This window comes from Aphelocoma coerulescens, chromosome 11, assembly GCF_041296385.1.
Source record: "Aphelocoma coerulescens isolate FSJ_1873_10779 chromosome 11, UR_Acoe_1.0, whole genome shotgun sequence".
NCBI lineage: Eukaryota > Metazoa > Chordata > Aves > Passeriformes > Corvidae > Aphelocoma > Aphelocoma coerulescens.
The window spans coordinates 4520158-4544254 of record NC_091025.1 but is presented as its reverse complement, the minus strand read 5'-3'; the positions used below and the strand labels follow the sequence as shown (position 1 = coordinate 4544254).

At 42.5% G+C, this 24097-nt stretch overlaps 1 protein-coding gene across 3 annotated transcripts; it reads left to right on the top strand.

The window, feature by feature from the left end:
* Positions 1-10855: 10855 nt before the first annotated feature.
* HSD17B2 (hydroxysteroid 17-beta dehydrogenase 2) lies at positions 10856-23583 on the top strand. Of its 3 annotated transcripts, none has more exons than XM_069026983.1 (5): positions 10856-11189; positions 16596-16808; positions 17135-17320; positions 19930-20067; positions 21505-23583. In XM_069026983.1, the coding sequence occupies exons 1-5, from the start codon at positions 11066-11068 to the stop codon at positions 21861-21863; spliced, it is 1020 nt and encodes a 339-aa protein (XP_068883084.1). In that variant the 5' UTR covers positions 10856-11065; the 3' UTR covers positions 21864-23583. The 3 variants fall into 3 exon arrangements, with proteins under 3 accessions (XP_068883084.1, XP_068883085.1, XP_068883083.1); XM_069026984.1 differs by lacking the exon at positions 10856-11189 and adding an exon at positions 11336-11417; XM_069026982.1 differs by lacking the exon at positions 10856-11189 and adding an exon at positions 11336-11651.
* Positions 23584-24097: the final 514 nt, after the last annotated feature.

Below are 24097 nucleotides of genomic sequence, written 5' to 3'. Positions count from 1 at the left end.
CTTTAACGTGTATTCCGTAATTCGGACTTCTCAAAATTAGAATTATCAGATATTTGAGTTACTGAATTTCTTGAACAAGTTGACTTCTTGGTGCTTCTGGCCATAACAGCTGAAGTGATTATCATGGACTGATATCTTGGGGTGAAGGTGCTGTGTGTTACAAGCTTTTACTTTACTTTCTTCCTTTATGGAATAAATAGAGTAGTATTTAGTATACAAATTAAGGCTAAATTAGTATGCATGTGAATGCTACAGAGTTTAGTTCACATGCAGTGGCTAGAGCTTGTTCAGTGCCTCATGCTGGAGGCTGCACAACAGCACTCTGAGAAAGGTTGTCAGAGTAGTCTTTCCCCCTCTGGTGCCTTTGATCTGTGGCTCCATCTGCAGCCTTTGAGTTATGACTGTTGTATTTCAGCTACACTTTCCAAAGTCTCTGGGTGATGGAGCTGTCCAATTTTGACTCTTTTAGTAGTTGAACTGTTCTCTTGCAGGTGAGGTACCAACTGTGAACCTTTAACACCATTTATGTACGTCTTCAAGATCCTTTACTGTAAATACTGATTTTATAAAAGCTTTCTGTGTTCTTTGACATTTTAGAGATTTTAGAGATTACAAAAGAACATATTTATAGCAGCACAAATCCAGGTATGTGATGGAATTCAAAAGAATGGATGAAGTGTTGCCACTTCTGCCTTTTCATTAGAAGTCTTTGTATTTCCCTCTTAATTTTCTGTCTTGCATTTTTGTAAAGTTGAAGTTTCATTTTCATGGACAATTTGTTGAATGCATTCCTGTTTGTGCAGGTGTGTACAAGGCTGGATTGTGCTTTAGCCTCATGAGGTTGCAGTAGCTGTTTAATATGCTCACAAAATTTCAGAGTATAAAGTTCCAGTTTTAAAGTCTCCAGTGTTACCAATTTCTGTCATGTATCCGATGATCTTAGGGGGTCTTTTCCAACCTAAATGAGTCTATGATTCTTTTCCATTAAAAATACTCATCTGAGACTCAGCTTTGTACTTTTTCCATCTGTGAGGTATCTCCTCTCTGACCTCTGTTGGTTAAATCCTGAGTTTTGAGTGGAACTTCTGTTCTTAGAAGGGACACAGTGGGTGGCAGGGTCCCACTCAGCTCCTTCCAGCTGTATTTGGAGTCAAGGAAGATGTGTGAAAGGCGATGGAAAAGGTAAGAGTGGGGTGCAAAGAATCTCTCCCAGAATTGTGAAACTGAGGCAGTGCTCAGGATTGAACTTGCAGCAATTCTGCAAAACAGCACCCTGTAAGGAACCTCACCGGGATTAGCATCTCACTGCTGCTTTGTCCATAAATCCTAGCTCAGTGTGCCTCTGCTGCAATGCAGGTACAGTTTGTGCCTCACTGAAGATCTTGGATTTGAGACTCGTTTTGATGGCAAGTTGGTTCAAGTTTGAACAATCTGTGCCTTCAACAAAAGAGTAGGAAGAACCTCACATTCAGAATTTTAAAACTCCTGTCATTTTTAAAATTTAGTTTCTTTATCTTCAGTAATTGTGCTTGGTTTTATCAGTGCTGAAATTTTGTTTCTGATAGCAGACATGAACCAAGTGAGGATGATAACATCAGATAAAGTAGATAGAAGAGGATTATCTTGTGTGTAGGAAACATTCTGTGAGTCACAACACTGAGGCCAGGTGTGTCATAGTTACATTTGGCCATGGGCAAAATCTTCATACAATAACATTTTTATTCATGCTTTTGGCATGCTTCCCGTGGATTAGTAATATCTTCTTTTCCTTTTCTTTCTGTCTAAAAGCAATTTTTTTCCCACCCGTATCTACCCATTTCCATATGTACATATGTAAACATTTCTTGCACTTCTCTGATTCAGGGATGCTGATGCCTTTCTGATGAGCCCTTCCAGTCTCCACTGCCCACTTTGGGTTTTCTCAGCTGGGCATCTTCCTACTTCTTCTCATTCTCCAGAGAAATTCTGTATCAGCATCTACAACACAATTCTCAGCTGGCCTTTGTTGTGCTGTCTATAAAATGTTATTTGATGGGGTGTAGCCTATGGGTGCTCCAAGAGCACTTCCTGTCAGGATGATCCCTGTATTTGTGAGCACAGGACTGAGAGCCATGATCCAGGAGTTCTCAGCTGGGATTTTTCACTAGATAGAAGATGATCTCTCTGCTTCAGTTCACTGATGTGTTCTGTGGGAATGGTATTTCCATCTTGGAGCATTTATGACCGCTAAGTGCTTAAATATTCCTGGTGGAAAGAAATGTCACTGAAAGAGAGATTGTGCCAGCAGTTTTTCTTCAAAATATCTCTTTCTTCTCTATTTTCTGCTCTAGAGTCTGGTATCTAGAGGTACTTAATTCTTTCCCACTTTTCCAAATGTAGCTGGGTGCCTCATTTCCATTTGCCATTTTGGATGTAACTGTAGGGACAGAAGATGATGGATGAATCAGTTATCAGCAGTTAAACATATGAAGGGAAAAATTATACTCCTAAGGATACAAGCATATTCCATCTAGATTTTTTTATTTAGTTTGAATTTTACTAGTGAAGTTTGATCAATATCTACTGATTTGCCCCAGTACTTCCTGTGGTTCAGTTTTAATGACTGCTTGGAAAACCCCTTGCCTTTCTCTCTGCTTCATTCATTGAGTGGCTTTCTCTGGGACCATCTCTCATTATTTGGCACATCTTGTTTTCAAGCTGCATCATTTTATCAAATGTAATGGTAATCGACTCTTTTTTGTAACCAGTTATAAGGGTAAGAACTTTTAAACTTTAAACTTTCAAATGACATTGAAATTCTTATTTTATCAGCATGCAGGTCTATTTGACGTGATCTTTTACTTTCTTTAAGAATAAAAACCCAGTTGAAAGAAAGCAAAAATTGCTCCTAGGTACTTTTAAATCCTAGCTTCAGTCCATAAATTTGACTGTAGGCTTAAATTGAAAAAACATAATATTTAACAGGTAACATAAAATCCTTAAGAATTGGATATGCTCTCTGCTTTAAAATGTTAGAACTCAGAAAAAGGGAATCAAACCCACATATGAGCTCGTTGTTAAAAGTAATTGAGAACTAAAAGCCTCCTTGGATACTTGTGTGTATCCTTTTAAAGTTGATAGAAACTGAGAACTCTCCTGAAAGCACATGTCTGGAACAGCTCTTAGGCATGAGCTATTTAATGATATTCCAGCCTATTAGAATAGAATTCTTGTAACCTGGAACAGCTTCACGTTGTTTCAGAACACTGCCAATGTGTTTACAGAATTTTTTGCCCCTCAGTTACAAATGTAGTTCAGTGGTGAGCAAAAGTAGCTCCCTTCTGGTGCCCAATTGCATCCCATATTTCAGCTCAATTCCTGAAGATGTTTGTTCACTGCTGAGGTCCTATCCTGACTTGCATCCCTAACAGAGAGAGAAAAACTCTACCACATTATAGAGAATGGGTTAAGAACTAGAAAGGGTTATTAATTTTAATAACTGTGTTCTGAATCTGCCCATATATGTAGGTAGAAATACAAAAATCCCAGAAATCCCGGAGACAAGACACAGAACCTGTCTGCCATCTGACATTTTTGACAAGCTCTCCAGAATTAATCTGTCTAGGAGCTACTATGCTCAGCTTAATTATGGAAAGGCTGCATCTGTGTTCAAAGCTGTTGAGAGAGAGAGAAGAAAGTAAAAATGTCCACTAGGTTTGATTAACTGCTTTCAGCCTGATGAATAAAGACAGATGGTTACTAGTTATTTTTCCTTAATGGATGTTGGAGCTCCATTTGGTGGATGAATTAATGTTATAGGTCCCAAATCTGCCTTTGAAGCCATGCCTGCCTAACCTTTAGTGATTATAGCAAAGTTTGCATGCCTTCAAGAGAGAGGTTTGCCCTGAAGCTGTCATATATATTGTTAAAAACAGTTTTGAAATTAAAAAATAAAAGTGAAGCCATAATTTACAGTATTAATAAAACAAGCTACGAACTCTGCACAGCTCAGGAAGGAATTCCTTACAAGGGGTGATTATTTTGAAGTGCCTGTGCAGACTTATTCCCACAGAATCTGTGCCTGTTTGGGAATGATCTCCACCTGGAGCCTGACAATATTTTAATACCAACTTTAAAACTTGGAGAAGTTCATTTTAAAGTAGCACTTGCTAGTTGTGTCACCTGGAAAACGAAATAAAGTTTTATGGTGTAGGTTCATTTGCATGAATCGATTATCATATGTCAAATCCAGGTGGGGAAGGTCTTTAAGGCAGGCTCTAATTCTGCAGGTGTGCATGTTTAAAAACATGGCTATGAATATTTCTTTCCTTTGCTTGCATGTGAATATCTGTGTTTATTTTTAAGAATGTGCATAAGTGTCTGTGAGCTTGGGCTCCCGGGGAACATTTAGGCCTAATGGGTCTCAGGACTGTCATTCAGCAACCTATTAAATCATCTGTATAGTTTTAAGTGTGGAGGGTCATAGTGATTTTAATGGGATTAAATCTGCTTGCATCCAAACAGTGTTTGAGTCGGGGTTAAGGTTACTGCATGATAAAAATTGTTTAAGATGGACAATAAAATAAAGAGAAAAACACCAACAAAAAATTACATTGAATATACAGATTTTTCCAGAGTCAGTCAATTGCCCAGAGAAAAAAACACCATTTAACTAAAATGCTGCCTGCCACAGAACCATCAAACACCCCCACAGATCCTGAAAGGGACCTTGAGGGGTCGTTTGTCCCCCTGCTCCATGGCAGGATCATCTGTCACTGAGTCATTCCTGACAATGTTTGAATGTGATTGCAGCAGTTTACAAGCAGCACAAAAATGGCTGAAAAACGGCAGGAATTGGAACGTCCTTCAGGTCTGAGCACTGAAGGGGAAATCGGGGACATCCGGTACGTATCATTCAATCAAAACAATAACGCAAGTCATTGATTACACACAGAGTGAGGTCACAACTCCTCAACAGGAAAAATACATGGCTTCAGCCTTTGGAAGTGAGGGGCTTGTCCTTCAAGTGACAGCAAACAGAGTGCACTGAGGGCAGGTGACACTTTGTCATGGCCGATTGCTTAATGCTTTTTGAATCATGGCTCGTTTTTCATCATCATTTTGCTTTGGCTTTCATTTCAAAGGCTGCCTGATGTAACTCTGAGGAAAACCTAAAAATAAGCAAATTCCACTTATGAGAGGCAGAGATGTTTTTAAGAGTTTGCAGGTGGAGGGAAGGCACGTGGCAGATGTGCATAGTTAATAACCCCAGTGACAATGGGGAGATGCTACCCCGTTTTCTTTCATCCCCTTTGCAGAGTCTGTACTCAAAGCTCAGACATGCTCTGGGGCTCGAAGTTGTATGTGATTAATTTTTGATGTTGTCACTATCTACAGTGAATGACAAGTTATTCTGGTGATGTTGTAAATCCCCCTACTTCAGAGGGACTCTTCGAGACAGTTTCTCTGTCCACACATGCTTTAATCAGACTTTTGATTACTGTGCTTGCCTACTTTTCTGGTTTACCTCTATATTTACATTGCTGTTTATGAATTTAACTACACCAAAAATTATGTGACTGTTGCATAGATAATACCTAAACATTTGAAAACATTTTGTGGTTCAACATTAAGATGTATGGAAAATGTTGGATGCAAACCAGATGTGTCTCCAGCCTGCCAAGGTTTGAAGACACGCTGGAGGAAGAGTTACAGAAAGATGATGCAGAGCGTGGTTTTTATCTGATGTAGATATGGTTGATAGGACTTGTGGTTAGGGCAAAGCATCAGAAGTAAGGCAGGCAAAACTGCATTTGCTTTTCAGGAAGCACCTGCAAAGAAACAATCAGGCTATGGGCTATGAAAATGTGGAAATCCTTTGTGTTCTGAGCACAGAGATGCTGCTGTTAGCTTCAGAGAGGCAAAGCTGCAGAGAAGGGAAGGGAATAGGGACATGTAATAAAAATCTAGTTGGAAAAACAAACTAAATGTTCAGATGAGAGTACAGCTTATGTCTTTATTTCTCATTTATTGGGGCACCACTATGCTGTGCTCCGTCCTAGGCAGGGCTGGAATTTTTACTCTGAATATACGAGAGGAAATTTTAGGGAACAGTCTGTGTTGTGAGAGAAATGCACTAAGATAAAGTGGTATCTTTTCTTCTCTAGCACTGATGGTTCTCTGAAAATCATTTCATGTTACTGGATGACAGAAAAAAGGCAAGCAAGTGCAATTTCTCATCAGGGTAACCTAGAGATGATTCCTGGCTAACTTCCTAAAGAGTTCCTAATTGCCTTTAAGTTTTCTGATTCTGTCCTCTTCTTGGAAAATAATCACAATTGGGTTGATAAAAATTACTTATTTTGGAAAGAGTGCAACCTCCTTTTAGCTCTTCCTGAAAGCCCAGAGATACATGGATGTCTGGAGAGTTCAGGGAGAAAACCTCCCTTGCAAATACAAAGGAGTGCTCATGATTTTAATGATTTCTCTGATTTAAGATGTTTTGTCTATTGCAGAAAATTTACAAAGGGTGATTAGAATTCTTGTAAATACTGAGGCAGAACTTACAGCCCTTGGCTGCATTTACAGGTCCAAATTTGCCATCAGTACAGACATTCTTCACTCTGAGGTTCTTTTTTACATTTGAGACAATAACAGGAGATTTAGCTGAGAAAATTGTGGTTGCTGCTGTTATTATTATTGTCTTTTGTTAATATTGAATTTTGAGGAATGATGGGCTACAGTTTTTTGTTCACTGCCAAGGGATGGTCTTCAGGATCTATGGTCAATCTCTGAATTGACAATATTTACCATTATTATATTTCTAAGAACAAAATGTCCAGAAGCTTAGAGGTGAAAGATATTTCTTACTTTTCTTTAATAGGTATATACTTTATTTGACAGGAATTATTTTCCCTAAGGTTCTATTAAGTAAATAGTTTGAAGATGAAGGAGAGATTGCACAGTTTTATTTTCACTGGTACATAATCCTTTTTTGCCTTAATTCAGGTCATGCCTGTGAGTTCAGAGATCTTAATTTACAAAGATACTTGGCTGCATTTCTAGCTTTAGGCAGAGTAATGGTTTTGTTGTCTTTACTGGGATAATTCATGTGCTTCAAATTGAGTGCACGAAGAGAGAACAGGCTGAAGGAAGAGGATTATCTCGACCTTTGTACAGGAGTTCTGCAGAATTTGTAAGAGGAAAATCTGTTTGTCCAAATGAATTTTGTTCATGGAAGTTCAACAGTTTCTGCATCCAGGACAGACAGCCTGACAAGTATTTGTGTAGCCATCAAGTCCATCAGAATCCAAATGTATGAAGGTGTTTATGTTCTCTCAGAAGCTGCAGCAATAAAAGTAAGTAATTTCTTTTTTTCCCTGCTCCTACATGTATTTACTCACTAGAATATTGTTTCTCTCTTGGTTAATGACTCATTTGTTGAAACAGATTCTAACCCATTTTATGCTGAATTTATTTTCCAGGAAAAGCCTCGTTTACCAGAACCTCCCTTCAGAACCTGAAATGCAGAGCCCTGACCCAAGCCACAAAAGAACACGAAGCACACAGAGCAGGAGCTCTCAGGAGCCACAGTCACTGCCTTGCACAGCTGAAAAAGCCTGAATCAGCAGGCAAAACAGACAAAATAGGAAATTGAAGAGTTCTGTGGGAAATCGTAACCTGCAATGAAAAACAAATCTGTGACAGGCAGAGAAAGCTGAAACAGAGATTGGATGCGTGGAAAAAGTGTGGCAGGCTTCTAGACAGTGTAATTGATGTTCCACGTGGGACAGAAGAATATCAGTTGTATCCAGCTGGGACAGCAGCTATTGGATATGGCTCATAGTGCTTCTGGCTGAAGGGAAAATGCTGAAAGGAAAAAAAATACTGGCTAGTAAATTATTGGAAAGTGCAAAGAAAGCCCATGGGAAGAGTGGCCAAAGAATTGAAAAACAATGCAGGATGAGGTAACAGAGACATGCCTGAAAACCTCGTGGTTGAACTGGAAGCTTCTACTATGCTGGAAAGCCATAGAGGCTTAAAAAAATTACAAACATCAGGAAAATTACTGGACTCAAAAGGGAGCCATGAAAAGCAAAGACAGAAGGGAGCTCATTACCAAGGCAGAACCAAGAAAGAGCTTGGTGGTGTATTTCTAAGAAGTTGTGACCAGGCTCAGCTTCACCACATTTCAAAGGAACTGGGGAACCTGAAACTTTCTTCTGTCCTTTTTTCTTGTGTTAAGGGCAGATCAAAAGCACAGGCTGCAGCCATCATGGTGAAAAACAGAGCCAGCAAAGGATGGCAGGAGAAAACTTCAAGGAATGGGGAGGAAGTAAGTGAATATCTGTCAAGAAGTGATTTAGCCTCCAGAATGGGAACGTGGAGTCTACAATTTGATGTCTGTGATAAAGATCCCAAACATTTTGGGGGTGTCCTTGCTGTGTCCTGGGGACAGTCTTCTGCAGGGATACTACAGCAGGTGAAAGGTGCTGTGACTGTAGGATTTGAAGGAAGACAAGCTGAATTTTTAGACTGGCTGTTCATGTTGCTGATTACCATGGAGTGATTGTTCTCCAGGAAAGGCATCTTCTTTTGCCATTGAGTAATTGACCTGCAAGAGTCATCACTTACCATGGAGAGATTTAGATGGTGGGGCACACATCTGCAAAGTCCCCAGGAGAAACATCAGGAACAGGCACAGAGATCAAAGTGCTCAGTGAGGGTGAGCAGTGGCACAGCAGCTGGCTCAGCCAGGATGGTTTCTCTGCTGCTGTTTACCACTGGCATGGACTGACTCTGGAATCAGGGTCCAGACTTTAGTACAGGCTCTGTAGCTTGTCAGGATATTAAGGGACAGGACACTGAGTTATTGTCAGGTGGCTCTGAAAAGCCATCTCTTCTCTTGGAAGAAAGAACTGTCCTGGCAAGGGTAGTTGAGCTTAGCCCCAGATCAATTAACTTAAATCCATTCTCGTTGTAACACAGATGTCACAGTGATGCAACATCCTGACTACTTGGAGGAGCCTTCTTTTTTATGGGAAACTATAAGAAGAAGGTGAGATAATGATGTATATTCATAGCACGAGTAAGAATGGCATAGAGAAACAGGAAATAATGCAAACTCTATTGCAGTCCTAGAATAGTGTACAGCTTTTAGAGCTGGAGACATCTCAAAGGGGTAAAGAGAAAAGTAGGTGCTTTTTCAAGAGGAGTAGTTGGCACAGGATAATAAAACTTACCTTGTGGCAAAATTGTGCTGAAAAATCCTCAAGCAGCAATCTGTCATTGCTGGTGTCAGAGAAAGTGCAGAGGCTTTGTGAAGTCGGTACTCCACGCTAGAATTTCTCAGCCAGTTTTAGATCAAACCCTCCCTTCTGGTGTGCATGATCTACGCACTTACATGGAATTTTATTCACCCACCAGAGTGAACACATGGTCAGCTTCCCATTAAAAGAAGCCTTCAGTGGTTGTATTTTGTATTAAAATGATAAACTGAGCATTGATTCAGAGTCAGTCCCCACAGCTGTTCTGCAGGGATGTGGGTGCAGACAGGTGTTGTGTCTGTGCACCACAGTGGGTGGGTGTATAAGGAACGCATGCGGCATCCCCAGCTTTCCAAATATCCCCCACCCTGCCAGCTGTGTCCGAGGGAGGGGCTGTGCATGAGCACAAAGCATGTTTCAGTGGGGGATGTGGTAAGGGAGTCTGGAGCAGAGGGGGCCCTCAGAGAGCTTGCTCTGCAGTGACCAGGCATGGTGGCCACCCCAGCGTGGCCCCGCACCCACCTCTGCCTGATCCCCACAGGCTGGAGGTGATCACTGCTGCCCCTCATCCCACTATGGAAAAGCTCCATCTTGCTGTACCCTCAAGTGTGGGAGCTCATGCTCTAAATGCCAACACGTCTGTGATCATCTAAATCGTGTGACAAAGACCAATGACGGAGAGAGCAAAATTCTCCATGAAAATATTTAAGAAGACACCTTAATGGACATCAAGGTGTGACTGACCTCAAGAGCAGTGTGTTAATAAAAGCAGAAGCAGCAAATGGCAAAGAGAAGTGAAAATATTTTTCATTTTGTGCACTGGTGGGAGGATGGGTGGATGAGTGTTCACAAGAGTAATGAATGATGAGCAGACCTTGAGGGTAGTGGTTCTTTAAAATAGTGACCCCATCTCTGATGTAAACTACCTGCAGAGGTATGTAAACATTTTCATGGGCTAGAAAAGTGCATATTCAACAGATTTCTAATCCCTTAAAACTCCAAAGGCATAGTGGAATGGAAATGTGCTCTGTTTCATGTCAGGTTTGCGCCATGTGCTTCAATTTTCAGTGTCTGAAATCAGATAGATCAGCACTATGTTGTCTTGGAAGAGCAGCTACATCATGTTAGCTGGGTCTGTGGTAATGTAGGCTTGTCTCTCAAATCACTTACCAGGCATTTTTAAACAGGGTTAAATATGCATACCTAAATTGTATCTCAATCCCTTTGGCTGTCTGGATTTTAAGGTTTTTTTTTTATTGCTTAAATAATGTCCAGAACACAGCACAGCAGGTGTTAAATCTCTAATATATTTAATTGATTACTTCCTCCCCTCCCCACAACTTGCTGTAGGTATCAAGCCAGTGATTTCTGTTAAAACCAAGGTGAATGTCAGCACTGGAGGTCAGCTGATCACTCAGTCTCAGGTGTGCTACCTGTGTTCACCTAACAAAGTACCCCTAATGGCAAACCAGCAAAAACCTGATCCCAGCCTCCCAGCACACCCTGAATGTCAATTTGCTGTAGGTATTTGCTGAATGTGGAGTAGGTAAATAGGCAAAGGTGGGCACTAAAGCAGGGTAGGTAATTTGGGGCTTTTTGTTGAAAGAGGAGGGTTACACATGTGTGATAAAGTCCAAGACAGCTTGTGTTCCAGGGATTACATAACTGACTCATTTCTGTTACTGCCCATCAAAAACCAGTTCCACTGAAACTACATCCGAAGTTTTTTAAGCAGGAAAGCCCAACTATTTCTCATAAAGGAAACTTCCTTTTCTCACTGTCTAGGAAAGTGTACTTTAGAGATATATATAAAAAAAACTATGGCAGTTAATTTTTTCCCTGGAGCCAAAGCTTGCTACATCATGTCCATTCCCGCTGCTGTCAATCATTATCTAGCCAGCATATTGTTCAGAAGGTGGGGCTGTCAGGCAGAAGGAATGAAAGGTAAGCAAAGGAAGGCTTCTGCTCCTTGCTGATGCAAAGGGTAGGTGAGATCATGTCAAACCTTTAAACAGAGTCCCCTTTCTCTGCCCCACCCCCTGCTCCTATATAACACACACTGCACTTAGCAATACCTGCTTCCACCCAGCCGGGGGTGGGGCGTGAGTGCCGGCTTCTCCCCCCTGCCGATGGATGCTCTGGCCAGCAGCCCCCTTGGGTGGCTGTGCGCAGGTATCTCCGCGCTCGCTGGGGTCACCATGCTCTGCACGGCCCAGAGGAGCCCGCAGCACAAAGCAAAGGTGCTGCTCTGGAGCCTCCTGCCCGCCCTGCTGGGGCTGCTGTGTGTGGCCACGCTGGGGGCTGGCGGGGGGCTGGGGGTGCTCGTGGCCGTGTGCCTCGTCCGCTCCGCGTCCCTGGCGGGCAGGGAGCTGCTGCCCGTGGGTGACAGAGCCGTGCTCATCACAGGTAAGCTGCTGTCAATGCACAAAAACAAACAAAAGCTGCCTTTTCTCACAAGTGGGCTGGAAAACTTCTTGTCCTCGGGTTAGTGCATGCTTGTGAGAGTTCCCTTTATTTATTTTTTTTTTTTTTTTTTTTTTTTTTTCCTGCTTGTTTTATTTGCTTCGGCAGAGATGTTTTTCCCAGGTAAATAAGTGCTCTGAAATTAAGTAGAAAAACATCTTAATAGATGCTATTACTTTTTAGTGTCTCATTTAATCTTTACAAGTAGCTTTTTAGACATACTTGTGAAATTAACTGGTGCAAGAAGCATAAGAATACTTATGATGGTCTAATTTTTTAGGAGAGACATTAATTCCCGGGAGCTCTCTGAATGCTACATTCATAAGTTACTTTTGTTTACTCGAATTAATTGTGCTGGTTATGCATGTGGAGTTGTCTTTTGGGGGTGTGTATGTAAATAGTGCACACTGTGTCTATCACACACGTATTTCAAGACACTGGTTTGGTGCCATCTCTTTGAAACACTGAAACATTTGGGAGGGAGTAATTCCTTTCACTAGCAGGGAAAGTTCAGAGCTAATTAATTTAGTCTCTGTTGCCACTCTGATCTACTCAAAACCCACTTTTATTTTGCAGGAATGACATTTTTGTAGTTTTATGGCTTTTCTCCTGTTTCTTCTAAAACTTTTGGTGTAGTTTATTTAGATGTTGTTTATTTGTGTTAATCAAACCTTTAAACTGGAGTGTCTGCCAACTGCTTCTTGCACTCTTAATTTGCTGCATTTGTTTTATTTTCTCTGTTTTTTCCCCCTCTGGAAAGCTGAATTAAGTTGCTTTGGTTTATATAGCAATTTCTAGCAAAATTTCATTTTGTTTTATAGGGACACCTGGAAATAATTTAGATTTGCCTAGCAAGCTTTAATACAGGGATTAAGCATAAAAGTTGAGAGAGGACAAGAACAGCAGCAAGTTCTCCCCTGCAGTTTATCTGCCAGCTGGGCTTCTCCCTGCAGGTGTGTCAGATGAAGATGGATATTGGTGTGGGGAATAGGGCGCAATCCTTTCCCACCCCTGCAGACTCAGGGGATGTGCATGCACTTGGGCATCTCCTTGCTCTTCGTAAGACTGCAAATGTTCAGGAAAAAGCACTCTCTGGGAGCTTATCTGCTGTGTAGAATCTGAATTAGAACAATATAAGGGAGTTAGGAACATTTGGGTATAGTCCAGTAAGGGAATGTTCTTTCCTTGTACCTGTGCTGCAACTGTCCTGAAGAAATGCAAGTTTGGACATCTCTGACAGCTGATTAACTTGAGGAGGCTCTTCTTTGTCTTTATTTGAATCCCATGCAATCAATCAAACTCTCCATCAACTGAAACAGAAGTTTTACTCAACGTGTTTTGGTTAAATTGCACTGATTGTGGTGTTCTTCCCTGTACCAACTACAGGATGTGTCTCCCTGTGCTTCTGCAGGTGCAAGTGCCTTTAAGTAGATTTTGGTGTCATTTTCTCCAGTTTAGACAAGACCTCAGGCAGGCACTTTGTGGAAGATGGTGACTTTAATTCTTTTTCTTTTTTTTTTTTCCCTCCAGCTTTCAGCCCTGCAGAGCTGAGGAATATGGCTGTGTCCTGGGAAACTACCACATATCCCTCGTGAGACAGCTGCCTTTGGCCAGAGGCTGGAGCAAGCTCTGCTGCTCTCCCTGGGTTCTGTCACACATTGTTCTGGTCCTCTTTGGATTTCCTTGTAGGGTGCTGCTCTACATTATTTATTTAAGCCAGCAGTTCACTGGAGTACCAGGATGAGGGAAAAACTGTGCCCAGTGGTCAAAATGCCTTTTCACCTGGGTAACTGTGGGCATGTGGGCAGGCTTAAAGCCATTGATGAAAGTCTGCTCTGGATCCTCTTGCTGGGAGCAAGAGCTCCAGTATCCTTAAAACAGAAGCTCCTGGCATGAAACACTTTAGGGGTAAATGCAATAGCCACCTTTCCTAAAAATTAAATTACCACCAAGATTTGAAGCAAGAGGAGCTGTAAAATTCTGTCCTTGCTTAGTCTGTGTGCGGTGGGATGATTTTCTCCAGTTCATTTGGTCTTTCCATTCTTGGGGAGTGATTTGGTGCATGTTCAGCATGAGTCAATTGTAAATTCTCAGTAATGATTCAGTCACAGTCAGTAGTGACTGCTTTCCTTATAATAAATCTTCTCATAATTCACGAATTATTTCTGACATAGAAGCAAAAGTGTGGTCAGGGAGGAATTATCTTTTTTTTTTCCTCCTATGAAGACCTAACTACTCTTTGAATTCTAGGAGTTGAACAGTAAAGTTTCTCTGGACTTCAATAACAGGTCTGAAACTCAAATCATACTTGTTTTGGAAAAAAACAGGGACAAACCCAGCATCAAGCAAAGATAAAAAACCACTTTTTTGCTGTTTTGGGATTGCTATGCCTGTCCCAAGTTCAAGTTGCATTGTATTCTGCTTATACTCAAGTTAAAGCTGCACTGTAAAACCTACTTGCTGGGAATGATGAAAGAGGAAGGATTTGATCTAAAAGTAGCCATCTTCACTAAAAGAAAAAGAAGGAAAGTCACTCCACCCCCAAACCTAGAAATCTGTCGTGTCTGGGATATTTGCAGGCTTCTTCATGTCTCTTTAGGGAATTCCAAGAATGCAGGTTTGTTCTGTCAGGTCAGGACTGGAGAAGCTTAATGTGATATTTGTAGTGCTCTGGTGCATCTTCAGCAAATTGCAGACTTCAAAAATGCTAAAAATCTGGTGCTTTGTTTTTTTTCCCCAAGGATTAAATAGAGCATGAGTAATTCTTTTCTCCTTTTTCAAGATGCACTGATTGATCCAAACATTTAGTACGTGTTTTCCTTAAGTCAGCTGGAAATAATATTTTTCACCTTTCAGGACTATAACACCAATTAAAAGGCAGAATCCAGAAATGAAGATCTGACATTATTACAATGAGTCTTTTTGGCAGTCGAATTCTATCGACTACATATTTTGAATGTAGGAGCAGACCTGGGATTAACTCTGATAATATCTTCCTTGGTGTGCCAAAATCCCAAACTAACCCTCACAAGTTTATGGTAGGGCTAAGTAGGGAGTACTGCAGCTCTTTCACAAATAAGAAAATAGTAAAAAATCTGGCAGGAGTTCCAGTCCTTTGTCTCACATTCAGATTTCCAGGGTTTGGAAACTGAACATTGGTGTAGTAAATTGTTATTGCAGGAGACTCTGGGATACCTCCATGGATCCCAGTGCACAGCAGCACCCAGGAGCTTTCTCTGCTGCAGTTGCAGTGGAGGGTCTGGTGCAGTATTGTGGAACAGGCTGATGCTTTACAGTGTAAAAACTGTATTAATTTATTAAACTCCTCATTTTCCTCCTGATCTTGTCCTTTGCAAAGCTCCTGAAGCACAGCCCCTATAAACTCCTTCCCTGTGGTGCTTCACTGGGAGCCTTGCTGGGGACATGGGTGATGTGTTTCTTTTGTTATGGAGTAAGTTCCTCTGTAGGTGGAAAGAATGGAAACCAGAATTTTAGAAATGGAGAGAAAACACTTAAAATTAACTTATAATACTTGAGGGTGTTGGTTGATGGGAAGCTGAATGTGACCCAGCACCATGTGCTAGCAGCCCAGAATCCAGTCGGGCCCTGGGCTCCTTCCATAGTCCTATGGGCAGCAGGGGAGGGAGGGAATTCTGACAGGGACCTGCTGAAGTGAGTCCAGAGAAGGCCAGAAAGATGATCAGAGGACTTGGAGCACTTCTCCTGTGAGTACAGATGGAAAGAGCTGGGATGGCTCCAGGGAGACCTTAGAGGCCCTTTCAGTGCCTAAAGGGGCTCCAAGAGAGCTGGAGAGGGACTTTGGACAGGGCACAAAGTGACAGAGCAAGGAGGAATGGCTTCAAACTGAAAGACAGGAGGTTTAGATTAGATGTTGGGAAGAAATTCTTCCCTGTGAGGGTGGGGAGGCTCTGGCACAGGGTGCCCAGAGAAGCTGTGGCTGCCCCATCCCTGGAAGTGTCCAAAGCCAGGTTGAATGGGGTTTGGAGCAACCTGGGTTAGGGAAAGGTGTCCCTGCCCATGGCAGGGGCTTGGAATGGGATGATCTTTAAGGTCCCTTCCAACCCAAACCATTCTGTGGTTTGTTCTGTAGCAGCAGCAAAATATTGTGTCGAAGGGAGAGACTTGTGAATCAAATTATTTGTTAAATATTCTTCATTGGTACCTGCTGGGAAGAATTGCACAACTGTGATCCCAAAGACCATTGTGTGTTTGGTCTCACAATGCTCCCTGCAGCTGCTAGGTCATGGCATTATATAGACAAAGTTTGGGGATAAGTTTGGAAGAGGATAGAGGGGATAAGAGAAATTCTGATGCAAGTTTGCATGAATTCAGTAGCTGACTTAGCACAAAAATGCCATTTTGAAGCTTTCCGAGGTCCTGAAAGCATTTGAAATGCTCTGCAGGGAAAGAAACACTTGCTTAGTTTTGGCTTGGTTACAGTCTGTAATAAAAAAGTGCTTATCTGAGGGATCTGTGTGGTGGATGTGTGAATAAAATAATGCTGCCTCTTGGAATGAAGAAATAGAACCCAAGAATTTGTATTCCAGTGCTCTATAATTGCTTTGCCCATTGGAGATTTAAAAATAAAACATTAGTGTGGGGTTTCTTTCTGTTTGTTTTTTTTTTTTTTTTTTAGATACTTTATCAGGAGAACATGGTCTGTCAGTCTTTGAGGAACATTTAAAGGTCCAGTTCCTCAAACTCCAGATCTGAACCTTTCTTTCTACTGACATGTATTTCAGGAGCTTTGTCATTGTGTCTTTGTTTACATTTGCATGGCTTTCCAATGTGTGTATGCATTTATTTATTTATTTTTAATGGTGGTATAGGACAGATGCACTTTCCATGCTTTTTTGATGCTTTCAGGAAGCGACACTGGGATTGGACATGCACTGGCTAAATACCTGGACAGCCTGGGCTTTGTTGTGTTTGCTGGGGTTTTGAACAAGGATGGCCCTGGAGCTGAGGAGCTGCGGCAGACCTGTTCCCAGAGACTCTGTGTCCTGCAGCTGGATATCACCAATGCCACTCAAGTCAAGGAGGCCTATCTGAAAGTCTCAGAGAAAGTGCAAAATGCAGGTACAGCTTTTGTCTGCCCCCTTTACAATGGAAGTACTGATGTAGCAGCTTAGCAGGTGCATCTTTCAACTGTTGGCTAAACCATGGCTTAGGTGTGTAGGTCATTTCCAGGGCAGAATCTTGGGCAGTCAGGATATTTCCATCCAAGACTTCTGTTTTTTGGGACATGGGAAGATGGTAGTGACTGGTCTTGGAGTGGGGAATGTGTATCTGCAGCTGCAGAACATCTCTGCTTTGGTCTGGAGGCACCATCCAGCTCATCAGTGCACTCCTTATGGAGATATTTTCCTGATGTGTTGCAGCCCTGTGCTTTCTCCTCTTCCCAGGACTCTGGGGTGTTGTGAACAATGCAGGAATCCTGGGCTTCCCTGCTGATGGAGAGCTGCTCCCCATGAGCATCTACAGGCACTGCATGGAGGTGAATTTCTTTGGGGCTGTGGAGGTGTCCAAGACCTTCTTGCCACTGCTCCGGAAATCACAGGGGAGGCTGGTGAACATATCCAGCATGGCAGGTGAGCTGAGCTAAAACAAAGTCCTGGAGCAGCAGGAAAACCAATGAACTTCCTTGGCAAAACACCAAGGAAGGTGTTGGTCAGTCTGGCTTGTCAATACTCCCAGGGAACAAATGTTAAGATAGTAAGTTCAGGTTTTTCTCTTGTTTGGGAGACTATTTCCAGAAAATTTCTTTTGTTTGGGAGACTACTCCCAGAAAACAGCCTTTAAAGAAGAGTTTAATGTGGCTAAAAATATGCTGTGACAAAAAAAACCCAGTAAAATTCAGATCTTGTGTTCTAGATGCTATGACTGAAAACTTTGTGAGCTTCCATAAAGATTGCTGGTACATGACAGGTGTTTCTATAACATGTTCAGGCAGAAGTCTGTGATCACCTCAGTTTGTGATATCTGCTGATAACCTGGGAGCTCTGTGTTTATATTTCTTTAAGAAGATTTTGGGTGCCTTTGAAATACTTAGGCCTAACTTATTAGCAAAGTGGTATTTTTCCATGAAAGAAAAAATGAACAACAAACCTTTTTAAAAATTAACATATGCCTTCCATTTCTTTCCCCGTAGATTTTGCTATATATATTTTTATGTGTATCTTTATAACATGACCTTCTATTCTAGGAGAACAGCTGAGATGTAGGAACTAATGTAATACAATAATGCAGTATCTGGTAGCCAACAGCTGAGGAGCAAGAACACTCCTTTGAAAATGAGACCTGCTAGAAGCAGGATGCTGTGCTGCTGGAAAGTATTTTGGTGTAGGATCTCTTAGGGATTTACTGTGTCACATGCTTCCCACGTTTTCCTTTGCCCTTCTGCACAGCTGGAGTCCCCCTGAATCCTGCTGTACTGCTGGGGTGACTTGTGAAGGTGTCACCTGGTGTTCCCCTTTATGCTGAGGATGTGGCTGCAGTCGGGCTGTGACACTCTTTTATCTTTATAATCTCAGATTTGCTCTGTATCTCTATGTCTGTGTGTATGGCTCATTGCTGACACTTTGAGAAATTAGGACTGAATTATCAGAAGAACCTTTCTGCTGCTGCTCTCAGGCCAGACCCCTGTTTCCTCTGCACACCCAAGTGAAGCTCTCACTGTGGGTGCTTTGGGGCAGATGTCTTAATTCCTGGTGAGAATACCTGACCTGCCTTGAAGGGATAAATGCAGAGCTTCCCTGTGCTGTGTAATTTGCCCTTCTTACAGGAGCTGATAATGACCCTGCTTAAACTAAGCTGCCTGCAGAGATATTGTTGCACACAGGCTGGTTTGGGTGAAGAGTTTCCTCTTAACCCAGGGTCTGGGGGTCCTTTGGTAAACCATTAGTGGAGAAGTCAGTGAGGTCTCATTGTGCTGAATCTATTCCTGTCTGTGTAGGGCTCATTTAACTGGGCTCAGGTTAGCCTGACCTCAGAGGCAAAAGTATGTGATTCAATTGGCTCAAACCAATCCAGCTTATTCAGATGCACTCAGAAGAATAATTAACGTATAATTGGCCTGACTTCTTCAAGGAAATGGCTCTGTAAACAGCTCCTGTGATACCTTGGCCATCACAGTACAATACCCAACAGCACCAGTGGCTTACCTGAAAATTCCCCTGTATCTGAGGTATTTTCCCTTAAAATACTCAAACACCTGGAGATGAATGTGTAGCATGTGAAACAGAGGCTCCATGGGAGGATGTGCCCAACTGCCCATGCAGGCAGGAGAAGGAGGGATGTGCCTCGAGAAAAGGATTGTCCATTCTACTCCCTCCTCTGCTGCCAGCACAGCCTGTGGTGGCTGTGACCATCTTAAATCTGTGTGGTGATAACACCAGCTGGTGGAGGAAGTGGGAGGGCTGAAGAAGATGCTCAAATCAAAGCATGTTTGTGTTTTTCTAACGCTGAAGGAGTGACAGTCTGCCAGTTTTTCTCTGCATTTGGAAGATACTTTCTTCTGGAAGCTTGTTTTTGTAAACATACTGGGTGTTCTCTTAGCTTTCCCATCTGAACAAATGTTTCTGGGATTGAAAAAGATGGGATAAAACAATAGGCAGGGGATCTGCTTCTATGCTGGGTCTCAGGGAGTCCTGTCACTTGTGGGGTGTGATTCCAGCTTTGGTTTCTCCCCAGAGGTTTTTCCCCACTCTTGCATTATTGTCTCTGGCCTTTCTGAAACTATCTGGAAAGAACAGAAAAATAAATTGACTTTATAAATCCAGAATTGAGATTATTTACCCCGTTCTAACTGTGGGGTTGAAATCTGTGTTATGGTGACAAGAACAGGAGCATAAAACTACTGCTTCACTATTTATATGAACTAAAACATTATCTGTGTTTCTCAAACCAACAGCCATAACTTTCAGCAGTTTTTACCCTTAAATGCAATCCAGTTTATTTTTTCTGCCCTACAAGGTGTCTTACCAGGTGTTACTGAGCATAACTGCTGTAAGCAACTGTTCATTTACAACTTTCACTCTTTTTTAACCTCTAGCAAGAGATGATTCCCTCACTAACTTGTCTTTAACCTCAGTGAGAGAGGCATCATTTTGGTTGTGCTGTAATTTGCCCCCTAAATCATGAAAATGAAGGCTGGGAAGAGCCACTGTCGAGGTTTATCAGGTTTCTATTGCTCCTGCAGGAGGCATTCCACTACCGATGTATGCTGCGTACGGGGCATCCAAAGCAGCTCTGTCCATGTTTTCTGGAGTAATGAGGCAAGAGCTTTCCAAATGGGGCATTAAAGTTGCAGCAATTCATCCATCAGGCTTCAGAACAGGTCGGTGTTTGACGTTTTGGAATGTTCTTTCTGCCTCTCCCCTCTCTCTGTAGTTCAGCAGCCTCAAACAGAGCCCTGAGTGATTCTCAGGAGCTGGACTTTTCGCCCCATTTTTTATGTGGGTTATGGAAATTAAGTTCTGTGGTTCTTGTGATAGATGTTCCCTCCAGCTCTGCATGCTGCCTGCTCCCTTCTCCTGGGCAGAGCTGTCTTTGCTCTGAGGCAGGACAGGATCCAGGCAGTTGGTGCCTTCCCTTTGCTCCCTCTTTGTTGGAGCTGACAAACGAGCAGCACGGTGTGTCCAATTTGAGTGTTATGGCTCACTTGTCCTGCCTGGGAGCTTCAGTTCCCCCTGTCACTCCTCTCTTCCTCAGTATCAGAGCTCTCTTTATTGAGCTGCTCTGTCTTGCATGGCAGTATCTGCAGCAATACCTGTCATCCTACTTGCTTGCTGTCAATATCCTCTGATCTTTCCTCTCCACTCCTTTCCCCTGTGCTCCTGCTGCTTTCTGTTCTAAATTCTCCTCCTTCTCCTCCAACTGAGCCCTTTTTGCAGAGCCTGTCCAGGTTCCAGACTCATCTCCTGCTGCACATGCCCTCACTGCACCCCATGCCTGCCAGAGCCTTTTTTATGTCAATGTAAATTGAATTGGTCTTTTTCATAAAATGCTACTTCCCTGAATGCTTCCCCCCTGGGAAGGAACCGTGTGAGGCTCTGGGCTCTGACAGCCTTTTGTGGTCAGTGGAACCTGCCTGAAGCTTCACCTTCAGGGTCCTGCTTAGCTGTACTCAGGCTCCTGGGTAAAAATGAGTCCTGGGATTTGAGATTTAAATATTTATTTAAATGTTTTTCTTTATTTGCAACGCTTAATTTTTGGTAGTTGGGCAAGAATTGCATTGGAGAAGCCCCTGCTTTCATTCCTACATGATGCAGATGGCGTGAAAAAATAGATTAGAGTTCTAAATCTGTCCTAATAGAAGGCTAATCCTTCAGGAAAGTAGCTATTGAAATACTAATGTCACTTGTTGAAAGGTCAGCTTAGCACTTGGCCAACCCAAGTGAATCCTCTTCATCTTAGTTTGCCTGTCTGTCCTCAGTTGTTTATAATAAATACGGGTTGGAAATATCCACAGAATGAATCGGGAGAGAATGGCAAAGTGGGGAGGAGGGGGAAAGAAAAAATGCTGATTTGGCTGTGAGAGAGCATTTTTTGGGAGAGCAGGGAGCCAAATGGGGCATTAACTTTGTGCTTTTAGTGTAGCAAAAGTACTCACACTTTTCCTTCTCTTCCAGCTAAAAGCACTGGCTGCTGACCAGCTGTGGTGTTTGTTCTCCACTGACCCAGTTTAGATCAACTCTGTCTATTAATTACAGATTTATTATTTTTAAATCCAGCCCTAAACCCACTTGTTTATCCTGTGATGTTGCTACTGCAGGTATCCAAGGCACAGCTGAGCAGTGGGATAAGCAAGAGAAGGAGCTGCTGGAGAACCTCCCGGCAGACACCAGGCAGACCTACGGAGAGGAGTATTTCCTGGGGCTGAGGAAGTACCTCCTTGACATGCCCTCCCACTGTGCCCCTGACCTTTCCCCTGTGCTGGATGCTGTCCTGCATGCTCTGCTGGCCAGGAGACCCCAGGGCCTCTACACCCCTGGCAAGGGGGCTTACATCCCCTTCTGCATCTTCTGCTACTTCCCCCTCTGGTTCTATGACTTCTTCATTAGTAAGATGCTGAGTGCTGGCCCTGTTCCAAGGAAGCTGAGAACATCAGGAGATGAAGGCAAGAACCTCTGAGGTGTCCACTGGTGTTTATGTCACTGGATGAGAGAGCTGGGAAGAACTCTCTAAGACACTGCTACTTATTGTGCTGTCTTTGTTAAGTTGCATTGACACTGCCTTGCAAAGAGAGAAATCTTTGTGTTAAGAGCAATGTTTGGGAAAAGCAGTGGATAAACATAAATAGGAAGCTCTTCCCAGATGGGGCATTTTTTGAGGAATTTCAGTGTTTTTCTGACGTCTTTGTATCCTGCTTTCTGTGTAAGGTACCTCATGAAATTATGCAGCTCCTGCCTGCTTCAAAAGGCAACAGCACACAGAGAGATATGTGACATGTTTTTTTAAAGCAAAACAAAACCCCTTGAGAGTCAACAACCTTAAATCTTGTAAGAAGTTAAATATATTCCTATTGTTGAAGAGACTTAGAGTTGTGTAATGCAAGTCTTTTTCTCTGCAGCTTCAGCCTAATATGTTTGGGATTTCGTGCTTTGGTTCTGTTGCTGTTGAACCTGAGAAATGATTGTCCTTTCCCCCCCCCAAGTTTTGTGATGTATAGTTTTAAAGTTTATGATGTGTTCTCTTTGTGAGACTAAGCAACATAAATTTAGTGGGGGGGGGGGGGAATGAATGCAAACAGATCAAGATGTTTATGAACATATAAATAATTTCCTTCCTACAGTAATAGAAATAGTCATAGTGAGTGTATCAGCTGCTAATTTGATCTGTCTGGGTCATTCTGTGCATTGCCTGTATATGCCTGTGCTTATCTAATTGTCACTTAACTCTAGTGTCACTTCTGCTTTTTGTACAATTCCTTACTCAAGTCTGGGTTTACATGGAACTCATGTTTTTGCCCATTCCTCCTGATACCTTCTTGTGTCTCTGCTTTGGGATGAGTTTGTGCTCACTCATCTCAGTCAGTGATTCAAGTGGCTTTGCTGGAGCCCAGTGTCCAACTTCTGATAGACTGGGGTCGCTCCCCTTCCCTAATTTCATGCCAGGAGCAGCAGGTGCCCTCCCTGGTGCCTTTTACCATAAACCCCTAGCCAGTGACAAGTGGTTGGGCAGCTCACCTGTATTTTTCCTACCTTACTGCCTTTTTGCATTGTCTATCACATCCCTGGGCTTTGAAAGGCTGTGATATTTTGAAAGAAATCCTCATCCCCCTGCGTCCCATGGTTTGGCCATGTGTTCTGTCTTTTACAAGATGCATTTCTTTTCCAATGATGAAAAATTAAAAGTGATCACATTCTGGGCTTTAAATGTAGGCATACCTTTTTCCTTTCCTTTCTGAGCAACTTCTAACTCTTCTGTCATAATCCCACTGCTGTGCTGTGCTCTTGCACCCAACTGGCCAAAATCACTATTTAATTTGCAGCTATGGTATTTATTCCATCACTACTGTGTCTGTTAGATCAATGCAAGAGTCCTGTAAATGCACAGAGGATGCTCAGAGGGCTTGGGCCATCATTTGAATCTGTGTCCAGTGGGGGAGTCCTCCTGTCCTGTACATTTTGTCACAATTGCTGCTTTTGCTGCTGAAGTTTATCACCTGCTGGGTTTATATCAGTGCCCTGATTGCAGACTTTTGCTTTCCTTGGAGGAAGTGTGCTCAGTGTTTTGAACTCAGGAAATCTGAGACTATTTCTCTCTCTCTTTGCCAATTTCTTCCTTTACCTATTTCCCTAATTTTTTGTGCCACCAAAAATGTGTAATAAAAAAATATAATATTTAGTAACCAGATGGTTGTGACTCTTTGTCTCGTCTCACCCTTTCTGCTTTTTGGGGATCAGTGCTACATTGACCCCCTTGTTTCCATAGCAGGAGAACACTGAGGAGGAAGGGGGTGTGGGGAGTTTTCCCAGGGAAAAGGGACAAGATGGCAGTTGATGCCCCATTTTGGGCAGGATGTGATCCCAGTTGGTTCAAAGGCAGCTTGTGAGCTGGAAGGAGAGATGAATGTGAGCTGAGGGTGTGCTGGGTAACAACCTGTGAGTTTTGGCTGCCTTCAGGGTGAGGGAAGGTGCTGCCAGCGAGCCTATATTGATCTCCATTGTGGATGGAGGTGGCTGTTTTTCCCTTCACGCCCAATTTGGGTGTAAATTCTGTGGGCTGGAATTTTGCCCTTAGGCACATTATACATCATACAACCGAAATTTGTCTTAGCAGTCAGCTGCTTTGCCTAGCAATCTCCATAACAATATTTAATTGTTGCTTTGCTATTTGGCTGTGGTTATAAAATGTAATTTTTT

Coding starts and splice junctions, on each gene's coding strand:
- HSD17B2 (XM_069026982.1), top strand. CDS start 11,375: ATGGATGCTCTGGCCAGCAGCCCCCTTGGGTGGCTGTGCGCAGGTATC. Junction 11,652..16,595: donor CAGAGCCGTGCTCATCACAG/GTAAGCTGCTGT, acceptor TGATGCTTTCAG/GAAGCGACACTGGGATTGGA. Junction 16,809..17,134: donor AGAGAAAGTGCAAAATGCAG/GTACAGCTTTTG, acceptor TCCTCTTCCCAG/GACTCTGGGGTGTTGTGAAC.